We start from the raw sequence: 12,165 nt of genomic DNA on the forward strand, positions 1-12,165 counted from the left end.
AAGATAACGTGATTAAATAACCATGATATGGAATTTCATTTCAAAATTCAAAAAAAGAAGAAAAAAAAATTAATTTGGGCCTATTTTTTGTTCTCTAAAAGATTTCAGAGACCGTCCAATCTCTGGGACCTAACAGATTCAGTTAGAGGAACACATTTAATTTATCTGTACACATTGTTACACAACAACTCGTTTCATTTACCAAGAAATCGGAAGCATTCCGTTCTTACACATTTCTACTCAAGTGCATTTTTCTGTCATCAGAAATCACAGTGTTACTCTCAAGAGTACACTCTTAAAAATAAAGGTGCTTCACGATGCCATAGAAGAACCTTTTTGTCTAAATGGTTCCATAAAGAACCTTTGACATCGGAAGAACCTTTCTGTTTGACAAAAGGTTCTTTGTGGCGAAAGAAGGTTCTTCAGATTACAAAAAGGTAAGAAAGAGATGGTTCTTTAAAGAACCTTTGACTGAATGGTTCTTTGTGGAACCAAAAATGGTTCTTCTATGGCATCGCTTGAAGAACCTTTTGAAGCACCTTTATTTTTAAGAGTGTAATCATACAATCAGTCTGATTCAAATTCATTTTGTTTAAAAGATATTAACATCTAAAACAAATATGATCAAGTATTTTCACCAGCCAGATAAAGCTCTGTATAATCTGCCTTCAACTGGGATAACAGAACATTTGAACTAAATTCAGCTTTCAAAATTATAGAAAATGTGTCAAAATGATCCATTTCCATTTTTATAGAAGTTAATCACAGTATCTGCCTAATCAAAACTGTAATTGATGACTCAACTATCCAGTACCAAAAACAGGAAAATAGTAAGTATTTCTATTGTCTTGAAGTTGGGTTTAGTGAAAGCCAACAAATCACTTTTAAAATTATTAACTACAAGGAATAAAATCCAGTTGACTCAAAAGCAAAACATTCAGGTACTTTTCTACAATCTCAATAGTGGTTATACAAAATACAAATTGATCATAAAAGACAAAAAAAAAATGAAGGTGCCTCAAATCCTAGAGTTAAAGACTACTATAAAAGCATCATCAACATTGGTGCCTTTAAATGTCAAATTAAGTGATTTAAACCAAGCACTGCGCAATTCATTTTTGCTATTGAAAATACATTTAGAATAGAAGAATACAAACTGTTCTGCTGATCGTATACTTGGACCATAAAAGCATGATCTTTACTTGGGTTAAATGGCAGAAATGTTTATTTTTTATAAAGTCATCCAAACTCTAATCACCACTCATTTTCATTGCTAAGGAGCTCTAATATTGTTTGAATTCATTTCAATTAAACTTTTTCTTTCCAGCTTATTTTTTATAGGGACAAATATTTACTAGCAGCTTACGAATCGTGAGGTCACAAGACCTCACTCATCCTTGTCAAAGGCTTTACTCCCTTAAAATTCAATAGACATAAGTAACAGATGATTGGATGAGTAGACATTCAGATATAAACACTAAATGGATAAAGTAATAATAAAATCAGTACTGAAAATGAAGTAATGCCTCTCTACTTTATACTTATTTACAACAAATCAGAGCTACGGAAAGCATTATACGGCTTGAGTTTTAGCTAACCACATGGATCATGGTTTTGTGTTCAATGGATCAAATTCAGGGGGTCAGTGGTATGTTGGGATTGCCAAGATCTTGAAAACCAGGATCAAGGATGAAGCCATCTGGCTCCTCCTGCAGTATATGAAGGTTTATGCCATTTAAAAACTCTTGCAATGTGTAATTAACGTCATTGTCTGTAGAGAGTGCTTCTTCAAGGTTATACTCGGCACTCTCTGGAAAGCTTTGTTGGAGGCATGATGGTGAAATGCGGGGAGAGGTTGGAGGAAATGCATGTGGAACAGTGCTCTCACCATCACTGTCCAAAATACTGCTAAGCAAATCAGCATCAATGGTAGAGATGGAGAACATTGGAGACTTCTTGGACACTTTGAGCAACACATCATCATCATCATCACCCGCATCAGAAAAGGAAGGAGGGTCTTTTAAACATGAAGGAGATGAGAAAGCAAGAGAGACATGTTATTGTTAACCCAATAGCTGCATTACAATAATAAAGACTTCTTATATTTCTGATGCTGTTTAGCATCACTTTTAAAAATAAAGGTTCCAAAAGGAGCTTTTCGCAGCTCTGCCATAGAAGAACCATTTTAGATCCCCCAAGTACATTCAGTGAAGAACCATTTTTTTCATAGTTTGAGGAACATTTAATAATCTAATTAACTTTTTTCACTATAAAGAACCTTTTGTGCGGTGGAAAGGTCCAATGGATGTAAAAGGTTCTTCATGGAACCATAAATGGCAATAAAAAAAAAACTTTATTCTTAAGAGTGTTGGATCAACTTTAGAGATGCACAATATATCGGTACCATATCATATCAGTTATCAGACAGTTTTAGAGATTTTTTTTTTTAGATGGGTGGCTGTTTTGTTGCTTACGTTCCCCAGTTGTACATTTAGATTACCATTACTGTCATCCAACGCTCAAAGATAATCTTTAAAAACACTAAAAATGTAATAACCCTGTTTAAATGTAATCTTTAGCAAATCTCAAAATGAATATCCATTTCATATCCACATCATAATATAACAACGTAACATAAATCATAGAAGTTTTTGTTTTATTATTCATTTATGTAGACAAAACAGTGGAGAATTTTAATATTGGCTATTTATCAGTTAAAAATAAAATCAGTTGCAAAAATATATTAGCTCATTGATATCAGTGCATCCCTAAATTGTGGCATGCAACATGCCAAAAAGAAAAAAAAACTTTTAAAATGCTAATAATTTAATAACACTGTTAAAATGTAATCTTTAGCGAATCTCAAAATGAATATTAATTTTTCATACTGTACATTATAATACATTAATTTAAAACAGCTCATTGTAGTTTTTGTGTTCTGTTATTAATTTATTTAAACAATACGGCACAGAATTTTAATATCGGCCATAACATCAGCTTATCGATATCGGTGCATCCCTACATTTTGCATGTGCATTTGACATGCAAGCTCAAGCTTCCATAAACATTTTTAAATCAGTGTTACTGTAATGGTTAGGTTTGTGTTATTGAAACAGCCCACCACACAAACAGAAGGTCCCTTTGTGCACAGTGAATCAAATGCACTTGGGTAAGGAAAGAAAGGAAGAATCTAAACAAGATGTTAAAGTTGACTGGGCCACTGAATGAAAGAGAAGCATCCGTAAAAGTAACATCTGTATTCATCAGAAAACCTTTTGCAATCAAGACTTGGTGATTATCCAGCAAATGAGAAGCAGGTTAGGGTCGAGCTGATTGGATTTGGAGGGGCTGTGGAGGCGGGACTCACCTCTGTCCTGTGTGCACAGGTCAGACTCTGGCCCCTCTCTGATGCCAGAACAGCCATTCCTGCAGCAACCAAGCACAGATCACTCCAGTAAACCAGCAGAACAGCAATCTCAGTGTCTACTCATTCCAGAGTCTTACAGTCTGTTCGCTCCTGAACTTCACAACATCACATGTATGGTGCACTTATCCTCAAATAATATTGTGGTAACGTCTTGAATGCTGTAATCTAACAATGCGACCCTCACATCATCACATAATAACATCTAGCGATAACCTGTATAACTTCTACACAGACACCAATAAAAATTATGGCAAAGTACATCTTGTTTCTAAGGCCCAGATATACTTAATTTTCCCTGTTCCGCTCCTTTTTGCAGACATCAGCAGGCTGTGCTGATGACGAAAATTATGCCTGCATGTGTGCAGGACCAAATTTTCAGTAATGAAGCACTGATCTAAGGCTGGGTGATATATTCAGTTCACAATAAAGTAGCTGGTGATAAAACGAAACAATATCATGAATAGTTATAGTAAAGTGCTTTTTATTTGCCTTGTAAATAAGGTCACTAGAGTAGTTTGACTATTATTTCTTCACAAGTATGAGAGCATAAATACAGATAATAATGCCTATGATTTAAACTTTAGGGGCAAAAATAGTGTTTTCAAATTCAAGAATTGGTTCAAACTTTTAATGAATCGTTTCAAAACAACTGATTGAACTAATTGTTTGTGTTAGTAAATACTGCCATTTATGTCATTTATAAATATATACTGTATATAAATGAAGCTGATTAAATATTCTTATTTGGTTATGTATGAAACATTGAAATCTATTTGGCTACAATGGCTGCTTGGTTGAAATTATAAGAAAAAAACAAAAACAAAGAAATCACAAGATACATACTAATGTTTACATGCACCCAAATAATCCGTTAGTAATCGATTGACGGCTCAATTGGACTGAAAAGCCTTCATGTAAACACCTTAATTGATCCGACTGAGCTCGATCCAAATGAAATTTTGATCGGATTTAAAGGGGTGGTTTATTCCTTTTCTAATACGATCGAGAGTGCATCTAAACCAGGGGTGTCCAACCCTGCTCCTGGACAGCTACCATCCTGCAGATTTCAGCTCTAACCCCAATCAAACACACCTGAACCAGCTAATCAAGGTGTTCAGGGTTGCTTGATAATTAGACAGGTGTGCTGGAGCAGGGTTGGAACTAAAGGCTGCAGGACGGTAGCTCTCCAGGAGCAGGGTTGGACACCCCTGATCTAAACACTCGATCGGATTGAAAAACAAAAAAGGACTGCGCATTTGCAATGACGCAGAAATAGCGTAATGACATATGACACGCGGAATGAGCAGTTCTTCCTGTTGAATAAAGTGTTATATAAATGATTGTCCCTTTATTAATAAACTCTCATTTCACTCAGCATCTGTGAAGTGGAGCAGGACAACGTCCTACCAGTCCTTGTTTTGGATTCTCATCCACAGACGACTGGTTTTGGGCGTAGGAGGGGCGTTTTTACTGCATGATAAATAGAACAAGCACGGAACAGCGGTTTATATGCTCATTGTCTACAAATTATGACCAGAAATGGATAAATATTCATTCTGCTGTTTAAAAAAAGAAGAAGAAAGAAACAGTGTAGGAGAATGGTTATTATACGCAAACAGCGAGAAACTCTCTATATTTGTGCAGTGTGCGCATGTCAAATCTTGTGACATTCACTTCACTTCACTTGAAATTCAATTCAATTCAAGTTTATTTGTATAGCGCTTTTCACGATACAAATCATTGCAAAGCAACTTTACAGCATATAAACGCGCACATCAACCCAATCACTTTATTTTGCGTTCATGTAAACACTATCTTCAGATTCATCATTAGGAATGAATTCAGTCCAATTTAAACAAAAGTTATGCAAAGGCTAAAACACCAAATAGTAAACACCAAACCAGAGACAGCACTGTTGTAAATGATACATAATTATGCAAATTATGCAAACACACAACACACAAATATAAACCAATAAACAAACAGACTTACTCTTTAGAGACAAAAACCAGTTTGGTTTTGAGGTACTTCAGGTAAGGATTCTCCTCTGAAACAAAAACATCACAAGACAAAGAAAATTATTTTGTGGTGAAGTAAAATTTAGTACTTGTTTCATTAAACAGGTTAGTTCAAACTAATTTTACATTTATACTAAAGCATAAAGAAAAGAAAGTTCTAATTAAATAAATATTGCTTAGGGTAGTTTTTAAATAATAATATTAATTCCAAAAGAAAAAAAATAGTCAAAGTGTAATATTTATACACAGACTTAAGGGAAAATGTCAAAAAGGTTTTATTTATTTATAATGTTGACATCATTTAATTTTTAGTAGTGTATTTTACAAAGCCTGAAATTTACCACATTCTACACGAACAACTCACCCCCAGTTTTTTCACTGTAGTATTTGCCGAAGGCCTGGTCTTTGGGAGTGTTTGGGTAAAGGTAACACAGTGGGTTAACTGGAATATTTTCTGCTACCATGATCCGAAAGTTGCAGAGGATATCAGGTAAAGCAATCTGCTTTAGGTCAGTACTGGTGAATGGTTTTACGGTTTGCACACTCGGAGTGGCTTAAAAAAACAAACAAAAAAAACATTGTATATTCAGACTCACATTCGCTGGACCCTGTGTGGCCAAATACTGAACCATGTCTGAAAGAAGTATATCTTTTTATGACATGGTTTACCATCATTAGCGTACTGCACCCAGCTGAACGTGATTCCTCCATCTTTGATGCTTTCGCTAAAACGCAAGAGGAAAGTGCCATTCTGCTTCTTCTTCAATAAAAGTCTTTCCTTCCCCTTGCTGATAAAACCCATTATAGACCTACAGAAACAAACACACTTGTGTTGAAAACACATACACTCCATGATGATTTTTATCTATCTATCTATCTATGCTATCCATACCCATCACTCCACAGGTCTGACAGGTAGAGTTTAACCAGGTTTAGAATGCCATCCAGCCACACCCACAGGGTGAAGTTTGTATCGGGGAGGTTCTCCTAAATCACAGACAGACAACCATGAGTAAACAAAACACTCATACATCCATATCAGGCATTTCACAAAGACCTATATAACTGTGTTTATCTGTTTTTACCTTACTGAACTTGGTCCACGATATCTTACAGTTGTCATAGCTCTGTTGTTTACCTAATAAGAAATATTACATTATTAACAAATACCAGATAACTTTATGACCTTTATTTTACTCTATATTTTGTTATCTATTAATGAACAAAAGGTGTGGCATGTGCATACCAAAGAGTTTGATGGCAAGGGTCTCCAACTGGTCATTGTCTAGACCACGTTTCCCACAGGAGAGAAATTGCCAACTTAGCATTTCCCCAAACTGCGGCCAAGTGGCTGCAGGAGAGGTTTCAAAAAACTTGATGTTCTAAATGCACACACAAAAAACTGAATTTTAGTGATGCAAATAATAAAAATAGCTTTTCATGAGTCTAGAGTAACTCCTGCTCCTGACCTTGGGATCTGGACAGAGCATGTTGAACCACAGAACAGACGCCCAAGCGCTCTGCTGCTGACTGGAGTTTGAAATCACCACAACAGGAAGAGAAGAGGTCTGAGATGGAAAAAGGAAGCATGATCATAAAAACTGTACTGGCAAATCTATGGAATGTTCCAACTTTACTGAGATTTTTTTTTCAATGAGGAAAAGATGTCTCACCTCCAAAGGGACAGACAAGCCTTGATAGTCAAACTGGGTCTGAAAGTTTATTCTGTGCAGCTCTTCGGTCACACTCAATGAGAGCTGCACAAAACACACAACAGGATTTACAAACAGAACTCTACTTATTGCTTTGTCTCTCAATTCTGATTATTTTAATTACAATTTTGCACAACTATTTTGCATTATTTTGTGGAATTATTTATCTAATTATCGCCAGCACTGTAATTAAATGTGCTTTATTAGGAGTGACTCTTATTGCACTTTGACACTTGGCTCATTTGGAGTGTTTGTTTCATAACCTGGTGTGTTTTTATCAATTAGTTTGGTTCAAGCAAACATACTTGAAAACAGCAATCATACCAAAACAATCAGCTTGACATTGACTGAATGAAATGGTCTCAGTCCAAATGGGGGAAAAAAAAACACCAACTCTGGAGTGGTTCGCTTATGGTGAGAAAGCAATTCAACTTAAAACAACAAACTGAGCTGTATCATAAATTTACCAGTTAGAGCAGGTATAAAGGCTTATACTCTTTACAATGGTTTATGTGCGTTTAACAACAGCTAGTCTGCAGAGCTAACAGATCGATCTTGATGGCTGACCGATATGAGCAGAATCCCGTAACATAAACAGGTGCACTCTGACCTACAGGAGGACAGTTACACACACGTGACTTGCATACGCACATTTTGGGTATGCTTTAAAATGTTTACTTGTGAAGGCAAACCAACCCAAGGAGAAAGTGCATTGTAACAATTTAAGCCCATTCTGGAACAAAGCAAATAATCTACAGATGTGGAAACACCCTTAATCTGTATCGAGTCTAGAAATCAGTCTTGTTCCTGTTGTTGACCATCTGCTGGGTTTACACATGTTACATGCAGCAATGTAATTACTAGCATTTATTATTCATCCTTAGATCCTTAGAAAACTCACATCATTGATTCCTTTTCCTCCACCACCGACTTTCTGGTCTTTTAAAGTCTGTGAAAAAGCACACATACACAAAGCTTTAGCTTTTTATCTTTATAATCAAAATCTGGTTAAAAACATGTAACACAATCCACTACCAAATTATCAGATGTTGTTGTGCCATCACTTAATGTCAACTAAACATTAAATATGAAAAAGTTTTATAATGATATGTTACTTTGATTTATTCAAACGCACACTGGAAGGACTCACCAAATGTCTGAAATCAGCAACCATGCCCCCATTCATACTCTCAGCCATGTTAAGGGCTTTACTCAAGGTACCCAGCACATTAAATTTCCGAAACCTACCATATAAGCACATTAAACATGGTATTTAAAATCATAGTCATGAATTTGTGAAGTGGGGTGATGGGAATGTGTGTATGGAAACACTCACCCTTTCAGTTGAGAAGTAGCACTAAAAATAAAAAAAATTAAAAATAAAAAAGGGAGAAAAGACAGTAAGAATTTGGAGTCCTAACCACCAACTGACTTCTTTCAAACCACACAAATCTAACAAGCATGACTCTCAGATTCTATAGTCTCAGAAATACAAATCATACCATATGAGGAAAGAAAGAGAGACAGTGATCTTACTTGTCAATAGAAACAGTCACCTTCATAACATGGTTGAGTTCAGGAACTTTATATAACAATCTGTAGAGAGGAGTGTGATTGTCCTTTTAGGTCTGAGGAGAAACTGTTTTTTTTTCTTGTTCTAAATTTCCATCTCAACAACTTGAACTAAACATTTTTAATTACAAAAATAAATAAATAAATAAAATGTGTGCATGCATAATGGAGATACAACTATTCAAAAGCAGTACTGACAATCGAGGGAAGGAGGTCACTTTCACACATATTTCCAAGTACTTAGTTCCTTAGAACTAATAGGGGTCATATACAGGACAATAAACTAAAATGAACTTACATATTCTCAATTTCCTAATGTTTGAAAGTATATACCCGTGTCACATGCAATATATGACAACGAAGAATCTATAATGATCATTACTATCGTAATTAGGAGCAATACTGGTTTTCACTGTTTCACAGGTGGTGAGTAATGTGCTGTATAATGTTAGAGCCTGACCTGACTTTGACTGAGAACTGAACATTTGTGCGCAGCACCAGGAGGCCTCGACCTTGCGGCATGGATGGCTGAGTCTCTACAACAAATGAGCTAAAAACACACCAACAAATAATGAAGCACATAAGCATGAAGAGAGAGTCGTGTATGTGTTGTTGTGTATGTGTTTGAGTGTACCTCTTTATCAGGTGGGTCAGTAGAGTGTCCACTCTAATCTTTAAAGGGGGTTTTCGGACTGGGATGGGGTCATTTTCGTAGGTCATCTTCCCTACCAGCTCATCAAGCTTCTGTAAGAACTTCTGCAGCTGGAACATGCACTCTATAATTTGAGTGAACCTGCCGAAGGCCATAAACATCTTAAAAATAGATCCGAATGGTGTTTGAACAGATCACACTGCTCAGAGAAATTCATGAGCGGTTACCATTTCTCTAAGTGTTCCAGACTTGTATCATCAGGAGCACCAATGCAGGACTTCTGTTGTCTCCGCTTCCACTCCACCAGTTCCTCATTTATGAGCGCTGAGTGCAGAACATCAGCAGCGTCCAACATAGCCGAGATATCAGACAGGAAGTTCTGAGACAATGACACAAGAACAACATGGTTCATAAACATAATAAATGATTTTTTTTATTTTTTTTATTTTATGTTTTAGACTTTTTTGAGTTAGTTTCTAAGGCAACCTAGTTTCCTAGGTTTAGTTAACAATAATAATCCTGAATAGAATAGAATAGCACACAAAATTTGCCTACCCTTCTGCAGTTATCGAGTGCATTGAGCATCTTCTGAAGCCCTTCTAATTGCTTTTTCTTCTCTTCTTCTGTGCAAGCTAATGACACATTAAGTATACACACATATTAACACCACCATATATAGTGAAACCAAAGACAGTGTGTTTAGTGTGCAGCCTCACAGTCCATTAGGTGTGTCTGATATTTAAAATCAAACTCATCCTGCTGCTCCTCCAAACACCTTATGCTGTGCTCCATCACCTGTCAAAAGAAACAATGAATCATACTCTTGAACAAACACGCACACGCACACACACACACACACACACATACCCGTATACGTGCATACTCACAGACACACACCTCTACTTTGGCCTTAAGGTCTTTTAACCTCTTTTCTACTTGTCTCTGGCTCTCCAACTCCATTGCAGCTGGCTGTATCTGCAACGTCTGCACCTGAAACATTGAGAGAGAATCAGAAGTGACTAATGATGATGTTGATAATGAGAGTTATGATGATGATGATGATGATGATGATACTTTAAGGTACTAACTTGCTGTGCAAGCTCTGCATCATTCAAGATCCCTTTCTCCTTCACCAGGAACCAGTGGATAATAGTAGCAAGAGTATAGGGCTCCTCTTGGTATTCCTGCATACAAGCAAATGTAACTCATCATCCCATAGCTGTTAATGATTAACCCTATACTATTGATAACAATAACCATAAAGAGAGTTTTTTTCCAGCTAGTGAACAATAAAAATATTGACATTTAAAGTATAATCATGTTCACAACACACTTGGAAATAAAAAGAACATTATCGTCAGTTGGTGTGGACTGTAACACAGTTGAGGTTATAGTTAACGTTCTTGGTGTAAACAGGCCTTTAGTCTAGCAGTATAGTTTTTGTTCAGCATGTTTAGCAATTTTAGAGCCTCACAAATCCAAAGAGGAAGTACACTTACCTGAAAGTTTTGTTTGTAGCGTCTGAAATTACGCTGCAGTAGGAAACTCTCTTTCTCTTGCACAAAACGACTGAACTGGTTGTCCAGATTCTCTAAAAGCACCTGAAACAGGAACGCAGCTTGGGAAGAGTCCCGAGAAGCACGTTCCCTGCAACACACACAGACACTGTATTTGTAACACCTGGTTGAAACTCCTTGGTTTAGCTGTGTTCTTCTCCTCATCCATGGTTATTAATACATTCTGGAATAGTGAATTATAAAAATCAATCCACAGGTTTTAGTTCTTGCTCACACAGGTACTGCACTCACCAGTCCTGGCCCTCAATCCAATGTGCCAAGTAATGTCTGACTTCCATTGGGAATTCATCTCCATTGTACAGATCAAAAGCCCTCTGTGAATACACTGTATCCAGCTGCTGCAATCGCTCCCACTGTGTCATTCTACAAAATAAAAAAACAAACATTTCATATTTGTCGAAAGATCAAGGACTAGTCAGGACTGGGACTGTCCTGCCACTACTTTGGAAGTCAGATGTCAGAGCTTAAGCATTGTTCCAATGGTTATTTTTTAAAAACAAGCCAAGGGAGAAAACTCAGAGTTGTTTGGAAGTTGAATCGCAGAACAATAATGTATGGCGTGACTTTTCAACGCGCCATTTTTTTATTCTACGGGCAAATGAAGTGGCATATTGACAATTTTTTGGTCAGCAAGAATTGTTCTTGTATGAAAAGCACAGTAGAGATTCTTCAAAAGATTATTTAGACATTAAAGTAATTTATAATGTTTCAAAAGATTCCTGTTTCAAATATATATATATATATATATACACACACACTGAACAAAATTATAAACGCAACACTTTTGTTTTTGCCCCCATTTTTCATGAGCTGAACTCAAAGATCTAAGACTTTTTCTATTTACACAAAAGGCCTATTTCTCTCAAATACTGGTCACAAATCTGTGTTAATGAGCACTTCTCCTTTGCCGAGATAATCCATCCACATCACAGGTGTGGCATATCAAGATGCTGATTAGACAGCATGATTATTGCACAGGTGTGCCTTAGGCTGGCCACAATAAAAGGCCACTCTAAAACGTGCAGTTTTACTGTATTGGGGGGTCCGGGGGGGTTCGAAAACCAGTCAGTATCTGGTGTGACCACCATTTGCCTCACGCAGTGCAACACATCTCCTTCGCATAGAGTTGATCAGGTTATTGATTGTGGCCTGTGGAATGTTGGTCCACCCCTCTTCAATGGCTGTGCGAAGTTGCTGGATATTGGCA

General features: G+C 36.6%; 1 protein-coding gene across 1 annotated transcript in view; it reads right to left on the bottom strand.

Moving 5' to 3' along the window:
• Positions 1-567: 567 nt before the first annotated feature.
• The window catches only part of LOC107667368 (signal transducer and activator of transcription 1-alpha/beta-like), a 12,503-nt gene continuing 905 nt past the window's right edge, over positions 568-12,165 (bottom strand). The window contains exons 2-24 of the mRNA XM_016459012.1: positions 11,190-11,321; positions 10,881-11,028; positions 10,470-10,565; positions 10,279-10,371; positions 10,098-10,176; positions 9,937-10,013; positions 9,609-9,760; positions 9,364-9,522; positions 9,190-9,279; positions 8,694-8,753; positions 8,494-8,514; positions 8,308-8,401; positions 8,059-8,106; positions 7,119-7,202; positions 6,915-7,013; positions 6,692-6,827; positions 6,531-6,583; positions 6,338-6,432; positions 6,115-6,254; positions 5,810-5,998; positions 5,420-5,474; positions 3,368-3,426; positions 568-2,017 (exon numbers count right to left, since the gene is read on the bottom strand). Coding sequence (XP_016314498.1) covers positions 1,635-2,017; positions 3,368-3,426; positions 5,420-5,474; positions 5,810-5,998; positions 6,115-6,254; positions 6,338-6,432; positions 6,531-6,583; positions 6,692-6,827; positions 6,915-7,013; positions 7,119-7,202; positions 8,059-8,106; positions 8,308-8,401; positions 8,494-8,514; positions 8,694-8,753; positions 9,190-9,279; positions 9,364-9,522; positions 9,609-9,760; positions 9,937-10,013; positions 10,098-10,176; positions 10,279-10,371; positions 10,470-10,565; positions 10,881-11,028; positions 11,190-11,320 — 2,541 coding nt within the window. The 5' untranslated portion in view covers position 11,321 and the 3' untranslated portion in view covers positions 568-1,634. The remainder of the gene's footprint in view (positions 2,018-3,367; positions 3,427-5,419; positions 5,475-5,809; positions 5,999-6,114; positions 6,255-6,337; positions 6,433-6,530; positions 6,584-6,691; positions 6,828-6,914; positions 7,014-7,118; positions 7,203-8,058; positions 8,107-8,307; positions 8,402-8,493; positions 8,515-8,693; positions 8,754-9,189; positions 9,280-9,363; positions 9,523-9,608; positions 9,761-9,936; positions 10,014-10,097; positions 10,177-10,278; positions 10,372-10,469; positions 10,566-10,880; positions 11,029-11,189; positions 11,322-12,165) is intronic.

Source organism: Sinocyclocheilus anshuiensis, unplaced genomic scaffold (assembly GCF_001515605.1).
Source record: "Sinocyclocheilus anshuiensis isolate Anshui unplaced genomic scaffold, SAMN03320099.WGS_v1.1 scaffold964, whole genome shotgun sequence".
NCBI classification, from domain to species: Eukaryota; Metazoa; Chordata; class Actinopteri; order Cypriniformes; family Cyprinidae; genus Sinocyclocheilus; species Sinocyclocheilus anshuiensis.